Source organism: Canis lupus, chromosome 5 (assembly GCF_048164855.1).
Source record: "Canis lupus baileyi chromosome 5, mCanLup2.hap1, whole genome shotgun sequence".
NCBI classification, from domain to species: domain Eukaryota; kingdom Metazoa; phylum Chordata; class Mammalia; order Carnivora; family Canidae; genus Canis; species Canis lupus.
This window is the reverse complement of record NC_132842.1, coordinates 13,678,981-13,705,678: the sequence shown is the minus strand read 5'-3', so window position 1 is coordinate 13,705,678 and position 26,698 is coordinate 13,678,981. Positions and strand designations below refer to the sequence as shown.

The 26,698-nt window shown below is 34.4% G+C and overlaps 1 protein-coding gene and 1 long non-coding RNA gene across 16 annotated transcripts in view; one reads left to right on the top strand and one right to left on the bottom strand.

The window, feature by feature from the left end:
* The window catches only part of LOC140633241 (uncharacterized), a 57,634-nt gene extending 56,498 nt beyond the window's left edge, over positions 1-1,136 (bottom strand). For both annotated transcript variants that reach the window (XR_012030877.1, XR_012030876.1), the window contains exon 1: positions 860-1,136. This is a non-coding gene — a long non-coding RNA (uncharacterized lncRNA). The remainder of the gene's footprint in view (positions 1-859) is intronic.
* Positions 1-26,698, top strand: part of ZEB1 (zinc finger E-box binding homeobox 1) — a 180,991-nt gene that overhangs the window by 104,322 nt on the left and 49,971 nt on the right. For all 14 annotated transcript variants that reach the window (XM_072825492.1, XM_072825493.1, XM_072825506.1 and 11 more), the window contains one exon: positions 18,478-18,678. In XM_072825492.1, the coding sequence (XP_072681593.1) occupies positions 18,478-18,678 (201 nt within the window). The remainder of the gene's footprint in view (positions 1-18,477; positions 18,679-26,698) is intronic.

Sequence of the window (26,698 nt, the reverse complement as noted above, 5' to 3'; positions counted from 1 at the left end):
TGTGTCTAGTATGAATGAGGACCCAAACTTCATATCTTATTTATAATTTTAATTAACTTTAGTATGATTAGACATGTGTGATGAGTGGCTACTTATTAACAGTATGAGTCTCAAAAATTTTTGATCCCAGGATCCGTTTACACTCTTTTAAAATATTGAATACCTCAAACTGTTTGATTATGTGGGTTATATTTATCACTATTTACTATATTCACAATTAAAAGTGAAAAAACGTAAAAATAGGGGATCCCTGGGTGGCTCAGCAGTTTAGCATCTGCCTTTGGCCCAGGGCGCGATCCTGGAGTCCTGGGATCGAGTCCCACGTCAGGCTCCTGGGATGGAGCCTGCTTCTCCCTCCTCCTGTGTCTCTGCCTCTCTCTCTCTTTCTCTCTCTCTCTCTCTCTCTCTCTATCATAAATAAATAAATAAATCTTTAAAAAAAAAATTTAAAAATGTTTATTAATTGGTCTTTAATAATAAAGGCAGCTAGGGGCACCTGAGTGGCTCATTTGGTTAAGCATCTGCCTTCAGCTCAAGTCATGATCCCAGGATCCTGGGATCCAGCCCTGTGTTGGGCTCCTGCTCCACTGTGAGCCTCCTTCTCCCTCTCCCTCTCCCTCTCCCTCTCCCTCTCCGTGCCACTCCCCCTGCTTGTTCTCTCTCTCTCTCTGTCAAGTAAATAAATAAAGTCTAAAAAATAAATAAAAACAGCTGAGTTTTCATATTTGCTTCTGCTTTCAATCTGTTGTAACTTGTTATGGTTGAAATATATTAAAACTTGGCCTCACATAGATATGTATGTGGAATTAGCCTTTTCAGGTAATTCTGAGTGTTATTTGTTTACTGCACCAAAACTTACCAAGTAGCAGGTCTTAAAGTTTAGTTGCGATGCAGAATATGAAACCTTGAATTCTGTCTTGAACTTTAAATGGATCTTCTTTACACACTCATGAATTTGTATTTCCTGTACTACTCATTTGGAATATATTGGTTCACTTACTTGTATAGATCTTTCAAATGTTGTTGAGTTATTGCAATTTACCCTATTAAAAAACCCCACTGATACTAGCATCATTTTCTTCAGAAGGGTCTTTAAAATTGAGAAGCTGCGTAACTCACAGTGGCAGTTGCATGTTTTCCAGAATTCTAATTTATACCTGAAAGTTCAAATTTAATTATCAACAACACATTTGGTCTTTTATTTTCCTTGAAGTGACAGGCTTATTATTTGGTTTGTTTATTAGAAAATGTCTTTCAAATATTCAAGTCAGAAAAACCATAGTCGTCATTCCTTTGTAAAATTGGTGTACCATGAAAAAAGCAGCTGGTTCAGCTGGCATTTCAAAACAACTACGTACTTTAATACCCAGCAGAAGTTTATATATTTATATATTTTCTCACACAGAAACATGTATTAAGAGGTATTATTTAATAAAGTAACTTTTACTACTTTATCAGGGACATTCTTAAATGAAATTGGTAATTATTTTTTATTTATTTTTATTTTTTATTGGGAATGAGTATCAGTGAAGGGTGTAGGATATATATGGTTTGTTGCCATGGCCTTGAATCATGCTAAAGCACCAAGAGTTCTGTTTTCCATTGCCTTTGCATCAGTGCAAACGTCAAGAATTAAAAAGGCAAATAATGTAATACCTTAGTACTAATATAAAAACAATTTTGACCTTATTGGCATAGACATGAAAGGAGGAGAGAAATTGCTGTTAGCTAGAATAAATTGGGGAAGGCTTCATGATAGAGATCACTGTGAAATGCATGCTCTGCTTTCTTTTTCCTGCATTTTCCTATAAAAATTGTTTAATTTGTTTCATTATTAAAATTGTTTAATCATGTTTGTATTTTATATCATTTATAGATTCAAGTATTTTATTGAGTTCTTTGTATAAGTTATTTATATTGTTGAGAAATGTAATATATAGTGTTTATGATAATGGTCATACCAGTAAAAGCATCTACTGTGTCCCTTACTTATAGAACACTTGCTCTGTGCTAGTCATTGTGTTTATTTATGTGCTTTTAAATGCATTAAACTAATCTTCATGGCAATCTTAGGAGGTTGATTTTTACAGAAAGTCCACTGGATTTTGTGCCAGGCTCACAGTTTTTTGTGTAACTATACAAATTAGTTAGCTTCATTGGATTTCAGTTTCCTCAAGGGTAAAATATGGAACTGAGATTTATCTTAACAGGTTTAAAATTCATTAATTTAATACACACTTTACAGGAAGGTAATCCTTTACCAACACATTATTAGAATATTCCATATTTTATTAGGAATCATGAAAATAATTACAAAATCATTAACATAAATCTTTTGGAAACTTTTACTGTCCCTTTTACTTTAAAATTTATTGATTCAAAAAAGTAAAATAAAATAAAATTTATTGATTCAACACATCTTTCACAGCACTTAATCCTTTATTGACATATTATCACGACACTTCACCCTTGACCAAGGTCTTAATGATAAGCATGTGAACATAATGAAAACAAGATGGGATATGGCACTATTGCTGGGAGATGTAAAAAATTATATAGGAGCACAAAGTTTAGGACAAGAGTCAGAAAAAGTCAAGAGCATCAACAAAGCAATAGTGTTTTAATTTGTTCATTAACTCAACAAATACCCTAAGTGCCTTTGATATTTGGAACTTAGGCTACTGGACTGAACAAGACAATGTCCTTGCCCTCATGGATCTTACCTTTTAGTGAAGAAGTGTGGTAGGTAGAATAATGTCTTCCCAAAGATGTCCTGTATACTAATCCCCATAACCTGTGAATATGTTCTATTACATGGCAAAGGGAAATTAAAGTAGCAGAAGAAATTAAGGTTGATAACCAGCTAACCTTAAAGTAGGGAGATTATTTTGTGTTATCTAGTTAGGCCCAGTATAAGAGTCCTTAAAAGTACAAGCAGGAGACAGAAGGGTCAATGTCAGACTAATGTGATATGAGAAAAGTCTCAACTGGCCACTGCTGGCTTTGAAGACAGAAGGGGGTCACATGCCAAGGAATGCATTCAGCCTCTAGAAACTGTAAGAAGCAGGAAAACAGGCTCTCCTAGAACTGCTCTACAACACCTTGATTTTAGCCTAGTGAGATCCATCTTGGGCTTCTTGACCTCAAAAACTATAAAATAACAAGTGCGTGTTATTTTAAGCCTCTTAAGTTTGTGATAAGTTGTTACAGCAGCAATGAAAACTAATGTAGAGAAAAGGAAAATAAGCAGGTAACTAAGATAATTACAGATTCGATGCTTTGAAGGAAATAAACAAGATGTGAGGAATAAAGGATGGAACATATTTGATTAGGTGGTTACAGAAGGGTTTGTTGAAGCCAGGACATTGGAGTAGAGATATGGGGGAAATAAAGAACCAGGCCTGCAAAGAACTAGGAATAGCATTCTAGGCAGAGGAAAAGGCAAGTGCAAGGGCTTGTCACCTGCAAAGAAAGAAGAGTATTCAGTGAGGATGTGGAAGAGTAGGGTGAGGACCCAAGCATGTGAGCCCTTGCAGGCCATGATAGAACACTGGAAAACCATTGAAAGTTTTCAAGAAGTAGAATGACATTCTACTTTATGGTTTGTAAAAGTTACCCTGGTTGCTATGTGGTAAATGGAGACAGGGACCCAGGAAGGCGACGTGACAATTTGAAATAGAGTAGCAGCAGCGGAGATGGAGGGATGCAACAAACAGGATTTGTTGATGAGTTGGATATGAATTTTGAAAGAGGAGTAGGAATTTGGCAGTAGAGGAAAAAGGGCAAAGAGGAAGCATGAAAGTACAGCAACGTCTAGGGAATAGAATATATTGGGCAATGGTAGGAAGTATAGGTAATTGAGGCTCTAATGTTCGCAGTCTAGAGACCCTTATTTGCTATGCATAGGAGTTTGGAATTCATAGTATATACAGTGGAGAGCTGTCAGAATTTTAAATCAAGGGAATAAAACAGTTTCTGAACTAAGGTTTTATGGTTTTACGTATCTACCATTGTCATTCTGATGCAAAAACGAATAGTAAGGATATTTAAAGTTTTATTTTCTTAGATTCTAAGAAAGAACTTGATTAAGTTCTTGTCAATGAAGTGTTTAATAATTCATTGTAACCTCTTTTCTGTTTCGTTTTTGAGGATTTTTTGCTCGTTTGTTGACTATAATCTGCTTGCTTCAGAGAAGCAATATATGTAGGTTCAGAGCAAAATCTCTAGAGCCAAATGGCCTGGGTTGAAATCCTGGCTCCAGTACTAACTGGTCTCCCTTTGGCAAATGATATCTCTAAGTCTCAGTTCCTTTATCTATAAAATGAGGATAGTAATTCTTCATGTGTCTCTTTAATACTAGGATTAAGCAATTCAGTGTATTATAAAGCAGTGAATACTTTAAGTACTTCATGGAGCAGAGTGGGAGCAGCATGCAAAACTACATCAGCATTGATTGATTTAACTTTTCTTTCTGCCAGAGAGAACATAATTTCTTTGAAATACTTAAAAAATATTTGTTTCTACATATGGAATTAAAGTTTCCATTTGTCTGTATTTTTCCAAGGTGTGTCCACTTCTTTCACCACTAAGTCCATTTACTCTCTAAGATAAAATTTATATGAAAATGTGAGTGTGGGCGAGTTCATGTGGTTTCTTGTTTATTGGATATTTATTTTCTGTATAAGTTGTATTCACAGATGGTTACCATTTTAACTGTTTTTCTGATAAATCAGGTAAGAGAAAACACCAGGAAGTCTTTGATACTATATAATTCAAATCCATTTAACTTTCCAACAATATATTTCAAATAAAAAAGTAAAATTTTATTTCTTTGGAACATCAACAGAGCATAAAAGATTAGATACAGTGGGATAGGGAATCCTTTAGTGTTTGTTCTTAATTTAGCACTGAATTATTTATTGTCACATTTCACCTATAATATTTAATGTACATTACTCATATTTTATAAATAGTGCCTGTATCTCAGAAGCAGAGATTATAAGTAGTCTATGTCTTCTTTCTACTTTCTGGAGCACTTAAGTCAGAGGAACTAAATTATTCCTTCTAATGTGATAATTCACAAGCTTGTAACATGTGATATTTAGGAGGTCTCAGTAAAACTAAACTCTGATTGTTTTTAATGGTTCATTAAGAAGTAACTTCCAATCAATTTTTATTACCATGATCCTTGATCTTCCATGTCTAGCCAATAGAGGAGTGAGAGGGACTTTAGACTCAGAGAACTAGCACATCTGCATTAAAATTTGGCCCTCAGGAAAGCTTTCCCAAGAGGAGGTGCCCTGGATGGGTACCATGAAGCCTTACTTGGATTATTGTTTACTGCCACTCCCTCGGAAACAAGGGAGGATTGGTCCTCAGACTGCATCCATGTGGTTTTTGACCTGTTTCTTTTCTCTTATGATTTCCTTTCCCATTGTGAGCACTAGTATCTAGCACATGTCCAACGGTTTTAAATTATACACACTATATTACTAGTTTAAAGGAATCTGAGAAACCCAAATGAAAGGAATTCAAATAAAATTATCCTCTTCCTTCATCTTATTTTTCATAACCAGTTCAGCTATGAATCAGTGAGTCTCAAAACCAGTTAGGGGAAAATGCCTTCTGAGATTGGTAAAAGACAAAATATTTCTTAAGACTCATTTGTAGGGCAGCCCCGGTGACTCAGCGGTTTAGCAAGCCTTCAGCCTGGGGTGTGATCCTGGAGTCCCGGGCTCGAGTCCCATTTCGGGCTCCCTGCATGGAGCCTGCTTCTCCCTCTGCCTGTGTCTCTGCCTCTCTCTCTCTCTTTCTCTCTCTCTCTCTCTCTCTCTCTCTCATAAATAAATAAATAAATAAATAAATAAATAAATAAATAATAAATAAATAAATTATTTTAAAAAAAGACTTATTTGTAAATTAAGAAAAAACTAGAATCAAGCCAACTCCTATAGTAGAAACTATTAAACATATAAGTGTGTGTGTGTGTGTGTGTGTGTGTGGATGTGTATGTGGCTCTAACCTGTACTTGGGGGGTAGTAGTTGCCTCTGGCAAAGGGAAGTATATGCTCTCCACAACAGCATTCTTTGGGATGTCTGCAGAGTGTGCACACCTGCCCTCAGCACTAGTGAGGAGGGGCAGGATTCACTTGTCTTGGTCTTCACTTACTTCATTTGCAAGTGCTACCATCCTTTTTCATTTTACAATAACTTCACATTTTATGTAGTTATGAATAGAAAAGGTGAGTTTTATTCATACTCTAAAACAGATCACTGGCTTTCACACCTGACAAATAAAGATTGTTTCCAAATAAAACTTAAAATAAATTGTTTTATTTCAAAATCCACAGAATATATGTTTATAAGATAACGTTTATTTTTTTTTCATTTTAACCTTTATTTTTATAATTTCATTTTAGTATTTTGATTGCTGTTTCTAATTACACCTCCTACCTACTGTTCTCAAAATTCAAATAACAAAAATATCAAGATACTTCCCCTAATTCCAGGTCAGTTTTCTAAAGTTCACCATTGGCAACAGTATGCTGAATATTATTTCAGGCTTTTTCCTTGCACATTTAAAATAAATCTTTAAAATTTTTTGAAGAAATATATGTATTTAATTAAAGAATATAGAAAAAAATAAAAAATAAAGAATATAGAAAGCATAAAATGGAAAAGACAAGTCAACTCTTTCTTTACCATATTTCATTTGTATGTTCTTCTAGATCCTATTCATTTTTCAGGTACGTGTACACATACTATGTCTTCATTTTCTGCAAAATGAAATCAAACTATTTTGGAGGACCCCTCTCTCCATACAAAGGGATATATCTTGGGTGATTATTTAGGCTTTTTGTAGTTAAAAACAAGTTTGCAGATAAACAGATCTGTATTTGCAAATGTGTATAAGTTAATTTTAGAGTAAATTCCAAGAAATTTCTGGATCAACGGGTAAACCTTTTAAATTTTGATAAAAATTAGTTTAAAAAAATTGTTTTGATAAACAACCCAACAGCAATGTAAATACGTACTCATTTCCTTAACATGTATGTACCCGGTGTTATTGAGATTTATTTTTTTGCTAATTTATTAAACATTTATTGAGCAGTTAATACTTATAGTCAGTGTTACACATGCAAGGGGGCACAGCAGTAAACAAAACAAAATAATCCTGACTACATGGAATTTGTATTCTAGTGAAAGGAGATAATAAAAAATAATAAAATATTATGCCATTTAGTGATAAGTATTTTAAGAAGAAATAAATCATAGGAGAGTGAGATGTGCTCTTAGTTGAAGGTCTATGAATTTAAATGGAGTCCTCACTAAGCAGGTAAAATTGAGCCATGATCAAAAAACATTCCAGGGAGGGCAAGAAGAAGTACAAAAGCTTTGAGGCAAGAGGCCAGTGTATGTGGAATGGAGTGAGCAAGTTTAAAGTAGAAGATGAGAGATAGTGGATGAGTGGGAGCCAGTTCATGAAAAGCCTTTGGATCACAGTGAGGTGAGATGCCATTAGATGGTATGAGCAGAGGAATAATAGAATTTCTCTAATGCCCTAGAAGGATTGTATTGGCTGCTGTGTTGATAATGCTCTACAGGAAGGCAAAAGTGAAGGCAAGGAGACCTCATGGCAGCCAATCTTGGCACTCTAGGTGAGAGATGGTGGTGGGGAGTTATTGGTAAGGGGTCAGATGTCAAATAAATTTTAAGGCACTTCTCTCTAGATTAGATGTGGGTTATGGGGGGGGAGAAAGGGAGTCAAAACGGACACCAAACATTTTAGCCTGACCAGCTAAGAAGAGTAGCTGGACTGAAATAGAGAAAACTGAGATGATCAAGACTACATTTTAGATATGGCATATTTGCCTAGTCATCCAAGTAGGCGATTGAGTTTACAAGTCTGGAGTGCAGAGAAGTTGGGGCTGGGATATAAAGCAGGGAGTCATCAAACAGTATTTTAAAGCCATGAGACAGATTGAGGTCCAGGAGGTGGAGGAAAGAAATGTAAAGGCAGCAGTCAGTGAGTTAGAGAAATTACGGGAGTCAAGAGAAGAGATTGGTTTGAAAAGTAGAGATTTTATGTCAAATGCTGCTAGTAGGTCAGATAAGATGTGGATTAATCATGGTCATTGCCTTGAACAATGTAAAGGTCCTTCATAATCATGACAACAACAGTTTTGTGACCCGAATGGGTACGGGTTTAAGAGAGAATAGGAAGAAACAAATTGGAGATACAAATATAGGTAACTTTTTCAAGAAGTTTTGTAGTAAAAGGGCCTGAAGCATAGAATTTGGAAAAGTAAGATTTAATCAAAATAGGGATTTAACTAGAATATGGTTTTTAGGGGATCCCTGAGTGGCTCAGCGGTTTGGCGCCTGCCTTTGGCCCAGGGCGTGATCCTGAAGTCCCGGGATCGAGTCCCGCATCGGGCTCCCTCCATGGAGCCTGCCTCTCTCTCTCTCTCTCTCTCTCTCTCTCATAAATGAAATCTTTAAAAAATTAGAATATGGTTTTTATTTTATTTTATTTTAAAGATTTTATTTATTTATTCATGGGAGACACAGAGAGAGAAAGAGACATAGGCAGAGGGAGAAGCAGGCTCCTCGAGGGGAGCCCGATGTGGGATTCGATCCCAGGACCCTGGGATCACACCCTGAGCCAAAGGCAGATGCTCAACCACTGAGCCACATAGACATCCCCAGAATATGGTTTTTAAATGAGAGACAGGAGAATTAAGAGTATTTGTGAGGAGTGACTAAAACGATATAGGATTAAAGTAGGTATTTCTTTAATTAGTGAGGCTGAACATCTTATTACATGTTTATTGACCATTCATATTTGTGTGTATGAATTTTCTTTGCATATTCTTACTGAGTGATTCATTTTTTTCCCATGGATATTAAGGAATTCTCTGTATAATAAAAATCCATTTTTGGTAACCTGTATTGCAAATATTTTCCACAGTTTGTCTTTTGATTTTGAAATATTTTCTGTGTACAAGCATGGATTTTGTATCATGCTTATAACAGTCCAGCCCTACTTATTCCAAGACTGTTAATGGATTTGCCTATATTTTCTTCTATTACTTTTCTAATTCCTTTTTCTTTAATGAAAATCTTCAATTCATGTAGATTCTATTTTGGTTAAATTTGTGAGGTGGAATCTGATTAGCCACACAACCATAAGTCTATTTCTGGGTTATATTTAAGTCTATTAATTTTCTGCCTATCCCTGTATTAGTACAAATCTGTTTCCATTTCTGTAGCTTCAAGATTCATTTTATGTCTGGTATGGCTAAATCCTTGTTCTCCTACCACCACAATTACTATCATTTCTCTGAATTTTCTGGAATATTTTTGTGTTTATTTTGCTAGAAAATAATAATACTAGCAATAGGTATTGGGCACTTACATGCAGTACTGTATTAAGTCTTGCATATATAGCTATTTTTATCTCTGTGACAACCCTGTTAGGGACATACTATTATTATCTCCACCTTAGAAATAAGGAAACTGAGGCATAAGAAGATTAAGAAACCTGCCCAAGGTGACATAGATAATCAGTAGTGAAGCTGTGTTTTGAATTAGGCAGGCTTATTGCAGAGATTGTGTTCCTACATCTCCTTGTAAATGTTAGAATCACTTGGCCTAAATCACTTAGATTTAGAATCCAAAATATCATGTTAATATTTGGATCAGTATTGCATTGAATTTATAGATTGTTTTAGATAGAATTGACATCTTTATTTTTTTTTACATCTGTATTTTTTTTAAGATTTTATTTATTTATTCATGATAGAAATAGAGGGAGAGAGAGAGAGAGAGGCAGAGACACAGGCAGAGGGAGAAGCAGGCTCCATGCCAGGAGCCCGACGCAGGACTCGATCCCGGGAATCCAGGACCGCGCCCTGGGCCAAAGGCAAGGGCTAAACCGCTGAGCCACCCAGGGATCCCCAGAATTGACATCTTTATAATATGAAACCATTCTACCCAAATACAAGACATGTCTTCATTTATTCAAATCTTTTTTAAAGTTCTTATCTAAATTCCAGCTAGTTAACATTCAGTATAATACTAGTTTCAAGTGTACAATATGGTGATTCAGCACTTACATACATCGCCCAGTGCTCATCGCAGCAAGTGCACTCCTTAATCCCTATCATCTATTTCACCCATCCCCCTACCCTCTCCTTTCTGGGAACCGTCGCATTGTTCTCTACCAGTAAGAACTGTTTCTTGGTGTGTCCTTATTTTTTCCCCTTTGCTTGTTTGTTGTTTCTTAAGTTCCACATGAGTGAAATCATACAGTATTTATCTTTCTCTGACTAGTTTATGTTAACTTAATACTCTAGCTCCATCTACATCATTGCCATTGGCAAGATTTCATTCTTTTTTATGACCAAGTAATATTCCGTTATGTGGAATATACACACATATACACATTGTCTTATCCATTCATCAGTCATCGGATACTTGAGCTGCTCCATAATTTGACTGTTGTAGGTAAAACTGCTGTAAATATCAAGGTACATGTATCCCTTTGAATTTTTATTACCCTCAATAGAATGCTAAAATTTTCTTTATATAGGTCCTTGTTTTTTTGTTTTTTGTTTTTTGTTTTGTTTTGTTTTTTGCCTCATGGGTTATCTTGATAGAGTTGATAGAAATTGAGAGATTGATAGTTTTTTTTCTTTTATGTTTTTAGCAGGTTATTATTGGTTTAGTGGAAAGCTATTGATTCTTTTTTCTATTAAATTTGTAATTAGTCATTTACCAAATTCTCTAATTGCTGGTAGCTTTTTGCAGTCCTTTTTCTTGATTTTTCCAGGAACATCAACATATTCCTTGCAAATAATAATTTTGCTTTCTTTTCTACTATTTGTGCTTTTTCTCCTTTTGTTCTTTGTAAAAAAATAACTTCTTTTAAAGTGCTATAAGTAATGATGACAGTTAATCATCTTTATCTTATAAATGACTGATACATAATCATTTATCATACTACTAACTCCACCCTTATTTTTATGAGAAAGTATCAACAAGGAAGAGTGAATTTTACCAAATGCCTCTTGTGGTCATACTGTTTCTTCTTTAGTGTGTTAAGATAGTGAGCTTATCTTAAATATTTCCTAATGTTGAATAATGCTTGATATATTTAACTTCTAATGTACCACTGGATTTAATAGTTTTTTTAGCATTTTTACATCAGTCAGACTGAGTTTATGGTTGTATGTGTCATGTGCATGCACATGCATACAAGTATGTTCTTTCTCAGATTTTAGTTGACTGTTACAAAGCTGGCTTCATAGAAAGAATTTAGACTCTAAAAGCAACAGAATTACCAGGCCTTTGAAGATCTGAAGAAATTCACTTGGGAAAACATCTGGCAGTTTTTGGGTAGTTAACTCTTCGATGTCTTCCTAAATTTATTCTATGGTCTGGTAGACCATAGAATATGGTCTATGGTCTACCTTTACCATCTCTTGTATAATTTTATAAATTCTATAAAATAATAAATGTAGTTGTAATTATTAATATTTTCCTAGAGAGTTATTTTATCCATGTTTTTAAATTTATTTGCTTAGATTTGTACAAAATATTTATAAAGTAAGTCTCTTAAATTCCTTTATAGCTATAATTACTTCTCTGCATTAATATTGAATCTTTGTGCCTCTCAGTTTTTTTCAGGGCTAAGTGGACTAGTGATTTATCTATTTTATTGATTCCTCAAAGATCTGTCTTTGGATTGATTTATCGATTATATAGCTTCTCTACAATTTCTGTGTATTTTTAATTCAGTCTTCACACTTCACTTGAATTTTGTCATCCTGCTTGTATGCTACAAGTAACAAGTCCTATAAATTAAAAAGCATCCTTTTTATAAATGCATATTTTACCTACGAAGGAAATATTTGTTATTGATAATTTCATATGAATTATTTTAGTCTAGATACTTTTCCTCACACATACAAAAGAACCACCTGTCCCTGGGACTGATTTTGGTTTAATCTGCTAGAGAACTTTGCTATTTAACCGTTTCATCTATTTCTTTTTTTTTTTTTAAGATTTATTTATTTATTCATTCAGAGAGAGCGAGAGAGAGGCAGAGAGAGAAGCAGGCTCCATGCAGGGAGCCCGATGTGGGACTCGATCCCAGGTCTCCAGGATCACACCCCGGGCTGCAGGCGGCGCTAAACCGCTGCGCCACCGGGGCTGCCCTCATCTATTTCTTAGTGAGCTGAAATTAGCTCTCAGAAGAGTGGGAGCTTTGATCAATCAGGGAAAGGAGAAGGTAATTTGGGATGACTTTTGTTGGGGTACATAGAGGACCTGTGGAGAATGAGAAAGAGGCCAGAATAAAAACGGAGAAAACAATCAGAGACAAATCCCAGGAATACTTAAGTAATGATTGTGTAATGGGAAGGGGGGAAAATAAGAACTAAGATTCTGTGCATGATGGCAACTGTCTCTCCTGTCTTTGCCTATTAGTTCTCATTTTATGAATGGCTTGTTTCTGAAGACACTGAAAACCTTTGCAGGGGTAAATGTCAGAATCACTGACATTTATTGGAGCTAGATTTTTAAAATTATTTTTAAAATGTAAAAACAGTCTATGGTTCAATTTAATAGGCACCCTAAATTAAAAAGAACTTTACCTAGAAAGAGATTTTAAAACTTGACCCAAATTTGCTGAACCATTAGTATTTATTTAAACCTGACATGTTCAGGGTTTCCTGGGTGGTTCAGTCAGTTAAGCTACCTACTCATGATTTGGCTTAGGTCATCATCTCATGAGTCGTGAAATTGAGCCCCATGTCAGACTCTGCATGCTCACCCTCACGCTCAGCAGGGAGTGTGCTCCCTCTGCCCCTCACCACCCCTCTATGTGCACATGTGCTCTTTCTCTCTCTCTCTCAAATAAATAAATAAACCTAATATGTTCATTGTGCTTAGAACATTCTAAAATCATTGATACCTATTTTAAAAGACTTAAGTTGTAACTACATAATATATATATTGCATGTAATATTACATATTACATTAAATATGCATATTATGTCATGACATTTATTATACAGTAAAATACATATACATTAATGTTATCTATAAGTTATGTCAAGAGCCATATTAACAAATATTTACAGTATGGCAGATACAGTATTCATGGACACACAAGCTCCTCTGTCCTGGGGTAACATTATTTATAAAGGTTTCTCTCACTCTTAGGATTGTCAGATGACCTCTCTTTTTCATTTTGTGTACTGATTCTACCAATTCTTTGGTTATCACTGCAGTATCCTGAATCATCAGTAACACTTAAGTATATTGATTTCCCTCTTCATTCAGGAAAAAGAAATGTGGCCCCACACTCAATTAACAAATAATTCTGTACCTACTATGTGGAAGGCAGTGTGCCAGGGACTCTCTTCAGGGTAAGAAAAGCATATTAAGTAGTGGTATTATGGTTTTGTCCCAACTGATGTCAGTGAATAGTGGAAATACTTGTTCAGTGTCTCCACCTTTATCTTCATATTTCATAACATTCATCCTAAATTATGTTGTTCTCAGCATAATGCTAACGTTGTTACTTAATCAAGCTATAATCCATTACTCTTGAGAACATGACTCAAAATGTATGTTTTTCTGGGTATTTCTTAATTTATGACACTGGATTAGTCTAATGGATATGGATAAATTTGTTAGAAGTACAGTAGTGTGTTTTTTTTTAAGGATCAGTCCCTTTTCCTAACCGAGATTTTATCTTTCTTTTCTACCTTGTAGAAGAGTTTGTGTGTTTGATAGAAATGAGTGTGACATCGCTAAGCATGTATTAATGGCATGATGTAAGCAGAATTTCTCTCTCTAGGAAAAAGAAAAAAACCTTCTGCCTGAAAATATGTTGACATGTGGCCTTAGTCTGTGGCTTTCATCAGCACATGCCACAGTTATCACCTGATAAGAATCGAAGTCCTGTGGATTAAATATGTCCCCTCCCTCTCTCTCCCTTCCCTCTCTCTTCCCCTGTGAGGCCTAACCTGCTATTCAGAGCTTTGGTAAACAGTACTTGGCAGAGTTCTTTTAAAAATATATATATATATTTATTTATTATGAGAGACACAGAGAGAGAGAGAGAGAGAGAGAAAGGCAGAGACACAGGCAAAGGGAGAAGCAGGCTCCATGCAGGGAGCCTGATGTGGGATTCGATCCCAGAACTCCAGGATCACGCCCTGGGCTGAAGGTGGTGGTAAACCACTGAACCACCCAGAGATCCTGAGAGTTCTTATTTTTAAAGCATTTTGATGATCTTACTCTTATCTTAATGACTAAAGTTGAGATTGTATTGCTCTTTTTTTGAACTATATTCATCTAATTTATAATTCTTTATTATAATTTTACATTACCTAAGAAACAGATGTTTTCATGGGAGTTTAATTATTGCAGTTTGATATGGTGCTACATGCTATCAGGTGCTTCAAATAGTATGTTATATGAAAGTCTTTCAAAGGTTTATTGACTATAATGATGATATTAGTCATTTGAAAATGTTTTAGTAGCATATTGTTAAGTATGGAATTTCAGAGCCCCAGAATAGGCCATACACAAAATACAAGTTTAAGAATATTTGTCATTAGTGTAATAATTTTTAATCAAGAGGCTTTATACACAAATAGGTAAAGTATATGATCTGTGGAATCAGACACACAAGGATTTAAGTCTAGCTCCACAACTTAATTGCTAAATAACCTCAAACAATTTACTTAACTACTCTTGTTTTGTTTTGGCTTTTTTTTTTTTTTGTCTATGAATGGGAGCTATAAAAATACCTGCTTCTTAGGAATTGTAAAGGTTCAGTGAGATGATGATAATAAAATAAAATAATAATAATAATAATAATAATAATAATAATAATAATAATAATGGAAGATACTGCTGTAGTCTTTACTGTGTGCCAGACACTGTACAGTACATTTTTAAATCATTGGACCCTCACAAATACTTTATTCAGTAGATACTGTTATAGCTGGCACTAAATGTTAGCAAATAAAACCAACAAGAACTACCACCAAGAAGTTATTGTGTCCTTAAACACATTCTAGTGACAACAAATGTATTGAAATATTACCATTTTCTATAGAAATTTCATATTGTGTATTGTAAATTATATGTAAAGATTTTAAAAACTGTTTACATTTTCTATTTTCCTTTATCTTTGTTTTCTTGAATTTTATTATTTTAATTAAAACTCAAACCAAGATGCAATAACCACTTAATTATTAAGACTATGCCACTCTTCAGATAAACTATTTTTCGTCATTTTTTTAACCAGAGGTTTAAAAATACAGAGGTATGGAGATAAATGGGCAGTTAAGATAATGGACATTTTCATTGGCAACTAGAATTTATCAGGGCTTGCATTATTATTTATGCTTTTCATGCTGGGACTCTATTTTTTTTAATTAGCTCTGTAGATCCATAAAAGGGTAGATACAGAAACATAGGAAGCTTGACTTTTTCTGAATTACACTAATCAACATAAGCAGTTTTCACTGCTTTTTCTATCACCTGAGTGACTGTGAAGCAGAGACAGTAAGAAGACTTGGAAAATAGTTACTGGTCTTTTTTCCAACTTAGCCAGTAAAATGTAGTGGTTTTTAAAATTTTGTAAGTTCTATGCCACATATGCAAAACATGCTGTGGGAAAATTCCCAAGATAAATATAAAATATATGCAATCTTTATGGTTTGGGGTATTTGATTACAATCTTACAATCTTCCGTACCACAATGGCAGCTCATACTGGAGACTAGAATCCTAGAATTAACAGGTATTCTTGAAGAGTACTTTGAGCTACAGCTGACCCAGGCAAAACAAGGTGAGGGAACTCTGGGTGAAAAGAGCCTAGTGCAGCTCAGGGTAAAGGAATTTAGTGAAAACTATGAAGCATGCAAACAAATATTTGAACCAAAGATATATATGTCTAAAGACTAATTATAGGATACTTTTTAAGCCGCAGTACTCTTAATGTAAATGTAGGACTAGACAACCAACAGCTAACAAAATTGATACGGATAAAACTGTATTATATCATTAAAAGGCAAGAATAGTGCCAATATAAAACTGTGGGCATCTCAAGGTACTGAAGAATCACTAAGCCCTCTTTTCACAAAATAGTCAGAATTTCAACTATCCATACGTGTCCAAGTGCAGTAAGAGCAATAGAACAACCTTTTGAGAATCATTCCCTTTATCCACACATACAATTGCATAATTTACTCTGCTCATTGTGTGGCTGGAGTACAATGAATTCTCCATGTTTCCATATCTATCTATTTTTAATAAGGTTTCCCTTTGACTCAGCTCTTCCATCTCTACTAGTATACCTGACAAATATATTTAAGGGATGGCCAAAGATCTATTTACAAGGAAGTTTATTGCTAATGCTTAAAAAACACTTGGAAACATAAATTTTATCAATATAGGTTATTGGCTAAATCCTGTCTGTACAATGTAATGATGGGTAACCAGTGAGAGGAAAATGAGACAACTTCATATACACTAAAATAGAAAAATTTCTAAGGTATGTTATTAAGCGGCAAAAAATCAGGTGGCAAACAGTACAATGTGATCCCATATGTGTGTATTTAAAGATGTATGATGTAGGGGATCCCTGGATGACTCAGCGGTTTAGCGCCTGCCTTTGGCCCAGGGCACGATCCTAGAGTCCCGGGATCGAGTCCCACATCAGGCTTCTGGCATGGAGCCTGCTTCTCCCTCCTCCTGTGTCTCTGCCTCTCTCTCTCTATGTCTATCACGAATAAATAAATGAAGCTTTTTAAAAAAAGATGTATAATGTATTTATATAGAGAAGTGATATTAAATATGATGTGTGTGTAAGTTGAGGTCTGCATTATAATTAAATAGGATAAGGTATATAAAATGTTTAGTATGCCATGCATTAATAAATCAAAACTTGCTGTTATTGTTATCTTTAAGGAATGATTTGAGGAAGGAATATTTAGTGGGAGGGTTTTCATTAGTTTTACACATTTTATATTATCTGATTTTTTTTTCACTAAATTTGTATTACTTTTGTAATAACCTTAGAAAATAATTTGCTCTTAGGAAAAGATTTGGAAAAATGTATTCTCGCTAAAATATTAATGACACAACAAAACTTGGTATTTTTCTTCTGACACAAGATGTTGAAGAATTTCTAATGTGAAAAAAAAAGAATTTCTAATGTGGGTAAAAGGTTAATTCCAGTAGTCTTTTGAACAGCGGGGTCTTTCTAAGGTTTATAAATCAGTTTTTGAGATTTTTGCTTATTCATTTTCACTGAGATAAATACATTCATACTTCTGATTGTTTCTTTCTTCCTGTTTTAAGACGTGTGTGTGTTTTTATATGGTAAGGGGGGATATATTCATTTCGCTTAAACATTTAGCTTATTACCTTCTCTCAAGAATGACTGGAAATTTTAAGGAAGAAATGGAAAGAATAACAAAGTAATTATTATCTAAACGAAGCAGAGATTCCTTTTTCTCCCTCTCAATCTTTGCTTAGCAAATAAGAATCACCTTGCAAATAATTGAAAAGAGGTATTCGAGTGATCATATCCAGTGAGGTACTAAATAATTTATCCCAGTAGAGTGAATATTACAAGGACTCTGAAGAAAAAATATTGATTATATTGTATTATTTGTTTTAGAGAATTTTATTCTCAGCTATTATTGATGGTTCTGTGAGCTGTGGTCATTCCAAATACTTATTTATCCTCATAATGCTAGGTTTAAATTTTTTTGAAATTCATTAAAAATGTGGAAAGGATGCCCATTTGAAAACTTTGGAATGTCAGTTATTTTTTCCAAAATTACAGGCTTATATACAAACATTACTTAAATCATGCCTTAATTTATGTAGAAGTTTGACTAAATTGATTTGATGGATTCTTTCTAAAGTCAGTGTGGGATTAATATGAAATGCATGGGCCCAATTGGCATCTTGAAAATATCTTTCTTTGGTAAATTAGATGAGATTTTGTTGTCTTATTAGGAGATATTAACTCTTTTCTTAATTGTAATGCTTTCAAGAGTTGAGGCCCTAATTGTACATAAGCAGTATCATATAGAATAAACTCATTATGACTGGAGAGGATATTTAATGTAGTGTTTAAGAGCACAGAATATAGAACCAGACTGCTAGGATTTAAATCCTGACCCTCCTACTTCCTAGCTATATATTGAACAAGCTACATTCCTATGTTTTGGTTTCCATTTCTTGTTGCTGGGTTATGAGTAGTAGATGGCAGATACTCTATTTCATATGATTGCTATAAGGTTGTTGTAAGAATAAATGAGTTACTATTGATAGAACACTCATACTAAGTCCTTTTTAAAATCCCTTTTTACTGAGGTATAAAAACTGGTTTTTATACTAGTTGGTTTTGATTATTTATTTCTTGTTTGTATTACAGTTACAAATTATAATACTGTGGTAGAAACAAATTCAGATTCAGATGATGAAGACAAACTCCATATTGTGGAAGAAGAAAGTATTACAGATGCAGCAGATTGTGAAGGTGGTGTGCCAGAAGATGACCTGCCAACAGACCAGACAGTGTTACCGGGGAGCAGTGAAAGAGAAGGCAATGCTAAGAGCTGCTGGGAGGATAATGGTAAGTTTAATTTTTTTCATAATATTCTAGTCTCCTGATTCTTTAAAAAATATATATTACCTGAAAAGATAAATTTGATGAAAAGCTTGAAATAATCTGTGACTTTGTTAATCTCTAGAAAGTACCCTACTTACCAAAGAGTAGATTGTTAAAAGGAATAATATTCTGATTGATTGTACAATGCAAATAAAATATTAATTGAATTTTAGTAGTATTTTAAAACCAGAATCAAACTTTCCATATACTGTTGATATAATTGAACCTACTTTTAAATTATAACGTAATTCAACAAAAATCCCCAAAACAGATATATCATGGGAGTATTTTTAGTGTTTGAAAGCTTCTCCCTCCTCTTCCCCATCCTTTTACTTCTCTGCCTTCTCCCATCTATATCAGAATGCTTTAAATTTTCACTCAAGTAAAATTTCTTTTACCAATATCAAGCATGAATGAGTGGAAGGATTAGTGAGTCTCTCCAGGTGAATGTTTCTATTTACTTACATTGAATATTTAACATTCTTCCTCATCTATCAAATGAAGAAATTGGACTATAGTCTTTTCTTCTAGATCTAAATTCCTCCTCTCTGCTTTTCCTAATAAAACTAATTAAATTATTTAGCCTGTCTTGCCAATATTTAAACCATAGGAGTATAAAAACAGAAGAATATGGAGACGGAAGGTATTGTGAGAGGGATTGGGGATCAGGAATGGAGGCATCAGCAAAGGCAAAGAGGAACATGCAAGTGATCACATTCAAAGTCAGTCAAAGGAGAAGCCTCCTCAGCAAGAGTTCATATTTGAGGAGATAATCTAAATAAGATTCAAAACTCAGTCTAGGCAGTCTGGGAAAATGAGTCAGGTTTGCAGGTCAGAGAATCTGGATACCAAAGCATGGAAGCTTAGATAAAATGTGGATCTAATAATATGCAGTATAGCAGTAGCTAAAATTTGTACGATAGGGCAAATTTATGGTTAATAAAGAACTTTCAAAATCATGTAGCTGGCTCCCTCATAGCATTGTTTAATTGTCCATTAAGCAAATTCTGCAGGAATGGAGTTGCAAACTTGAATAAGATAATCCTATATGAAAAACACTTATAATTTAGTGAGTGAGAAGTAAGTCACAAATTCATTACAGTTTGATGTATATGTTAGAATTCTGTGAACATTAAGCAGAAAGTCCAAATCAGAGAGAGGGAAGAGATGTCCTAGAAAAATTTCTAAGTGAAACAGCACTGGTCTTTAGTTATAAAGGACCAGTAGAAGTCAATTAGGTAAAGGAGAAAGAAAGGAATGTGTTTCCACAGAAGAAGCAATATACATGAAGCCATAGAAGTTTGGACAAGTGGACCAGTGGTGTTTGCAGAAAAGGGGATCAGAGAAGTACGTAAGGAAAAGACTATGAAGGGCATTGTATGCTTTATAAGTCAAGGAATTTGAACTTTTACCTTAGAAGCTATAAGAATGTCATTGATATGTACTTCAGAAATAAGTATGGTAGCAATATGGAAAAAGAATTTTGGAGGGAGGGAGTCTAGAGACAGATGGTCCCTTCAGTAAGGAGAATGTGAAGATTCAGAAAATGATGAGAGTTTTGAACTGAAGAAATGGCCCTTGGAATGAGAATAAAAGGGAGAGATTTAACAGGAATACAGGAGGGTAGTATATATAAGATTTGGTTTCTTCTACGTGGAAGGTAATGGAAGTGAAGATTGACAATTCCCAGGCTTCTGAAAAGTAGAACCCAGAGAAATAAAATGGCTTGGTTTTTTTTTTTTTTTTAAATCACATCTCATTAATAGAAGAGCTTGTTAAACTGTAATACTGAGCTCAAAATTTCTGGGATCAAGGATCTCCTATATATTTCCTTTCTGGGACCAGAATTGATCCACTGATCCAGAGTGTTAATATGGAAACAAGAAGGCCATGATAGGAGATAGGAGAATGAGATAGAGGGGAAAAAGAAAGGTGAAAAATCAATGAAGAGGTTCTGTTTCTGAAAATATGTTGGGATAAGTTATTTGAACTGTCTCACTGAGAATAACTAATGATGCTAGATTTAAAATTAAATAAATCTTCTTGAAAGCTTTAAAAGAGCTAACTAGATACTAAGACATTAACAGATCTACATCTAAATGAGACAAGAACCCATAGAGGTAAGCAGAGCACAGCATAGAATTCTCTTTGGCCTTAAGGACATTCACCTAACCAGGGTAATATAAGAGGTGGTTTTAAAGCCTATGAGAAGAAACAAAGCCTAGGACCACATAAGAGTTTAATAGCGGATTCTCCCCTAGTATGAATTTCATCTTGACAATATATTGAACTACGGTGAACTAAAAGCAAACTCTCTACCATCCCTACCATCCTCAGGAGTTAGCAAACAAAATTGCCTTGGCTGTGGAGAATTGTCTCTGGCAAGGAGTAACCGCCAGCTACCTTGTGTTGATTTACAGATTAAATTCACATTACTATATAGCCTGATAAATCTCAAGCCATAACTGAGTTTAAAGTAGAACTACTGCTAATACTCATAGACACCAAGAAGAAGCAAATACAGATATTTTGGAAGAACATACCTTTATCCTAACACTACAGAAATCTCCCAAATAAGTTAATAAGAAGAGAACAACATAAGTGACAATTATCAAAAACAAAAGGAAGCAGAAACTCACCCATAAAAACTTTAATTAGTAGAGTTATCTGATAGAAATGATAAAATGTCATTTTTCAAGGCAAATTTAAAATTGCCTGCTTTGAGGGAATAAAATATAACCAACAGGTTTTAAAAAGAACCAGATGGAGCTTATAAAAATGAAAAACTGGAATAATAGAAATTCAGATTCAAAGGATGGCTTCTGTGTAAAGTAAATAGAAATAAATAAAAAATTAAAGAATTGGAAAGTGGGGGAGATTATACTAAATACAACTCAGAAAGATATAGAAAAATACGGGGGGGAAAAAAAAAGGCAGGATAAGGGGATCCCTGGGTGGCTCAGCAGTTTGGCGCCTGCCTTTGGCCTGAGGCGTGATCCTGGAGTCCCAGGATCGAGTCCCACGTTGGGCTCCTTGCATGGAGCCTGCTTCTCCCTCTGCCTGTGTGTGTGTGTGTGTGTGTGTGTGTGTGTGTGTCTCATGAATAAATGAATAAAATCTTAAAATAACAAAAACTAAAAACAGGATAAGAAACATGAAGGGTATAATGAGATGTTCCAATATATGTCTCAATTCTAGGAGAAGAGAGAATAGGGAAACAGCAATATTTGAAGAGATGATGGCTGAGATTTTTTCAGAATTGATAAGGACAGCAGACCACAGACTCCAAGAAGACAAATCTCAAGAAGCATAAATAAATCTAGCCCCACTCACATTACGGTGAAATTGCAGAACATCTGAGACAAAAAGAAAATTCTTAAAAGTAAATTCAAAAAAGTCAGATTGTGTTTGAGATATAGCAGCAATTAAACTGACAACTGAGTTCTCAGTAACCACAATGGAAGCCAGACAGTAAAAAGATGCCTGCCAATACAGAATTCTATACTTCGCAAAAATAGATGAAGTACGGGTAAGGATTTCAGGCAAGTTTGAAGATAGAAAATTTATCAGTAAACACTTATTGCTAAAGTGAATTTTAAAGAATGTATGTTAGGCATGAGGAAAGAGATCCTTGATAAAGATCTGAGATGTAAGAACAGAGAAAATTACAAACAGATGGAAAAAATAGATACAGTAGATATATTTCCTGTGAATTTGTGAGATTTTCCTATGAAAATATGTTAAAAGGTGGATGTGACTAAATTAATTTCAGATGTTACCAACTTTTAAGGCTTAAAATCATGATTATAGATAATAGGATCATTTTATAATAATGAAAGACTAAATTCCCTAATAAAATATTATTTTAAATGTGTTTGTACCTAATAATAAGGCTTCAAAAAATACAGAAAGAAAAACAGGCAATCTATAAGGAGAGAAATACAAATCTAATCATTGTGGAAGATTTAACACACCTAGTCAGTCATTGATAGAATAATCACACAAAACCAATGAGAGTGTAGATTTGAAAATATACATAAGATGTATAAGCAATGTACATAGTAATTGCAAAATATTTTTCAACTATATGGAATATTTATAAAACAGTTTTTAGAGGAAAATTTAGAAACCTAAGTATATACTTTAGTAAAGATTCTGGCTAAAAGTAAATGGATTAACCATCTGTTTTAAGAACTTAGAAAAAGAACAGCAAGCTGAAATTTTTGAAAGCAAAAACAAAAAAGTAACATAAAATTAGAAATATACCTACAATACAAATGTCAACATAGGCAAAACTCCATTCTTTGAAAACTGTTAACAAACCTTTGACAAGATTGGCCAAGAATTTTTAAAAAATAATATATAAAACAGCCAAAATCAAGAATGAAAAAGAGGCTATAACTAAGATACTACAGATATTGACAAGATAAAATAAAGCATTGGATCATCTACATGCCAATAAATTTGAAAGTATGGAAAGATATTAGAAATTCTTAACCAAAAGTATCTGGAGAATAATTAGGAAACATGAATAGTTGTCAGTCCTCTAAAAAAATTGAAATGATGGTCAAAAGTATTCCCATAAAGAGGTAGTGAAGATACAGAACAACAAACTCTTGTATCTTGCTCATTTTAAGTGAAGTGTCACTCTGGAAAACGTCAGTTTATCATAAAATTAAATATAAATTTAATCATGCTCCAATAGTCCCACTCATGGGTGTTTTTCCTTGGGAAATCAAAACTTAGGTTTTCACAAAAACTTCTACATTAACACTTAAAGAAGCACTCTTTATAATTGCCAAAAACTGGAAATAACCCATTGTCCTTTAACAAGTGAAAGGATAAGAAAACTGTCGTACATCCACATACTACATGGCAGTAAAAAATGAACAAATTATTCATAGGAGCAACAAGTTGGGTGTATTTACTGAGTGAGTGATGACTCACTCAGAGTCATTATGCTGAGTCAAAGAAATCCAGTCTCAAAAGGTTACATACATACTATATGATTCCATACATATGACATTTTTAAAAGGACAACATATACATTGGACAAATCAGCAGTTGCCAAGGGCTGGAGCTAGAGGGAGTGTGACTCTAAAGGGGAAAGCATTAGGGAGTTTTGGGGGGTGATAGAAGTATTCTGGATCCTGGGGATCCCTGGGTGGCTCAGCGGTTTGGCGCCTGCCTTTGGCCCAGGGCGTGGTCCTGGAGTCCCGGGATCCAGTCCTGGGATCGAGCCCAGGGATCAAGTCCCATGTCGGGCTCCCGGCATGGAGCCTGCTTCTGTCTCTCTCTCTCTCTCTCTCTCTCTCTCTCTCTATCATAAATAAATAAATAAATCTTAAAGTATTCTGGATCCTGATTTTGGTGGTGTTTATATGAATCTGTACATGTGTTAAAATTCAAAGATCCATACTCTGAAAGAAAAAACAGTAAAATTTGCTGTATGATAATTTATATATCTGTATATGTGCTTGTGTTTGTGTGTATGTATATGATACATATCATATATATTATACATGTATATATTATAAAATTTATATAATTTTTTTTCTCCTACAAAGAGAACACTAGCCCAGATGGCTTTACTGGTTTTTCTAAACATTCAAGGGACTAATAATTCTAGTTTTAGACAACTCTTCCAAAGCCTAGTGTAAAAGGGAAGATTCTCCAGCTCTTTGTATGAAGCTGCAATAATCTTGATACCAAAACAAAAACGTATAAGAAAGGAAAATTACAGACTCACTCAGTTGTATACAAATTCCAAGCAAAAAATGTATATTGCATATTATACAATATATATGTATGTACATATGTGGGATACAAGGTCAGAACAGCACTTAAACCAATTAAACAATATCACTTTACCAGACTTAATGAGGACAAATATTCATCCCAACAGACAGAAAAAAGTATGTAAAATTTAGTACATATGAATGGATATCATAAAAGCCAGAAAACCAGGAAAAAAGGGTACTTCCTTGTTCTAATAAAGTATATTTCTTTAAAATCTATTGCAGATATTATACGTAATGACAAAATGTTGTGAACTTTTTTTTTGCAGTCAATAACAAGGTAATGATATCTACATCACCACTTTCAATCAGTCTTTTATTAGAATTGCTACCCATGGGCAGCCCTGGTGGCTCAGTGGTTTAGCGCTGCCTTCAGCCTGGGGCATGATCCTGGAGACCCACATCAAGTTCCCTGCATGGAGCCTGCTTCTCCCTCTGCCTGTGTCTCTGTCTCTCTCTCTCTCTCTCTTTGTCTCTCATGAATAAATAAATAAAATCTTTAAAAAAAAAAAGAATTGCTGCCCAGTGCAAGAAGACAAGAAAATAAGTCACTAAAGATAGGGATTAGAAGGAAAAAAAACCCTCATTATTTACAGATGATATAACTGTATATATAAAAAGGAATCTAAACAAATGATTACACTAATAAGGGAATTTGACAAGTTTTTGGAAACAACCAATATACTGAACTCAGTCATCTTTATACATCAATAAGAACTATAAAATGGGAATAGCTGTATAAAGCCACATGAAAAAAATTATAAACTCTTATCAGAGGTATTAGCAAATTTCTCAGTAAGGTGAAGGTACAAATTATGCTCACAAATTAGAAGACTCAATTTTTTTTTAAACTAAACTCCAGACTATATTTTGATTTCACTAGTTTTTCCATCAACATCCTCTTGTTGTTCAGGATCCACTCCAGCCTGCTGCATAGTATTTAGTTATGTCTTCTCAGTCTCAGGAAACCAGCCTTTTATTGTTTCTCGTGCTCTTGACAATTTTCAGGAGTACTGTTTAGGTGTTTGTGGTATGTTTCTCAGTTTAAGTTTGTCTGATATTTTTCTCATGATTATATGAGAGTGTGAAATTTTGAAAAGAATAACACAGGGGTAAAATGCCCTTCTCATCAACTTCCTATCAGTGGGCATATGATAGCCTCAAGCCATCACTTTGATTATTTTTCCTAGTAATCTCATGAACTTAATTTTTTGTTGTTTTTTTCTTTTTTTATTCAAGTATAATTAACACACAGTGTTCTATTACTTTCAGGTGTACAATATAATGATTCAACAATTCAGTCAGTTCAGGACAATTTAGATCAACCTAGGACATCACTGTGATATTTAACCTGGCATGTGAGGAACAGCCAGGAAGCTCATGAGCAAAGTGAAGGAGGGAGAGATTAGTGGAAATGAAGGTGATGAATTAATGGAATACAAGAACATTTAAAGGTCTTAAAACTCATTGGGAATATTTTTTAATATTATTTATTTATTTTTAGAGAGAGAGTGCAGGTGGGGAGAGGAACAGAGGGAGACAGAGAATTCCGAGCAGACTCCCCATTGAGCATGGATGCCGACACAGGGTTCAATCCCACAACCCTTGAGATCATAACATGAGCCAAAATCAAGAGTTGAACAGTTAACCATCTGAGCCACCCAGGCATCCCAGGAATACTTTCATTGAAATGTGGAGACACTAGATAGAAGAATTTAAACAGAATAGTAGTGTAATTTTACTTTTATTTTGGAAGTATGACTCTGGCTGCTGTTTTGAAAATAAACTATAGAAGGCCAAAGGTGAGGGCGAGAAGACCAACAAGGAGGTTATTACTATTACCTAAGGTGGCCATTTGAATTAGGAAGGAAGCAGTAAAAATTGTGAGAAGATAACAAATTCAAGTTATATTTTGAAAGTAGAGTCAATAGGACTTGCTAATAGGATCAGGATTGCAAAAGAAAGAGGAGCTTAAGATGATTCCATGATTTCCTCCATTTGATGATTATGTTTAGAGGGGATCTAATTATAAGACTTGGAACCAGTCCCTGTATCTGGTTTTTATTCTGATTCTGTTATTTATCATGTCCATATCCTTCTTATCATCCAAAAATGTGTTGAATCAGGCCAAGAGCAGACCTAATGACATGGCACTAGCTTTCTTCTATTGTCATCATTCTATAAAT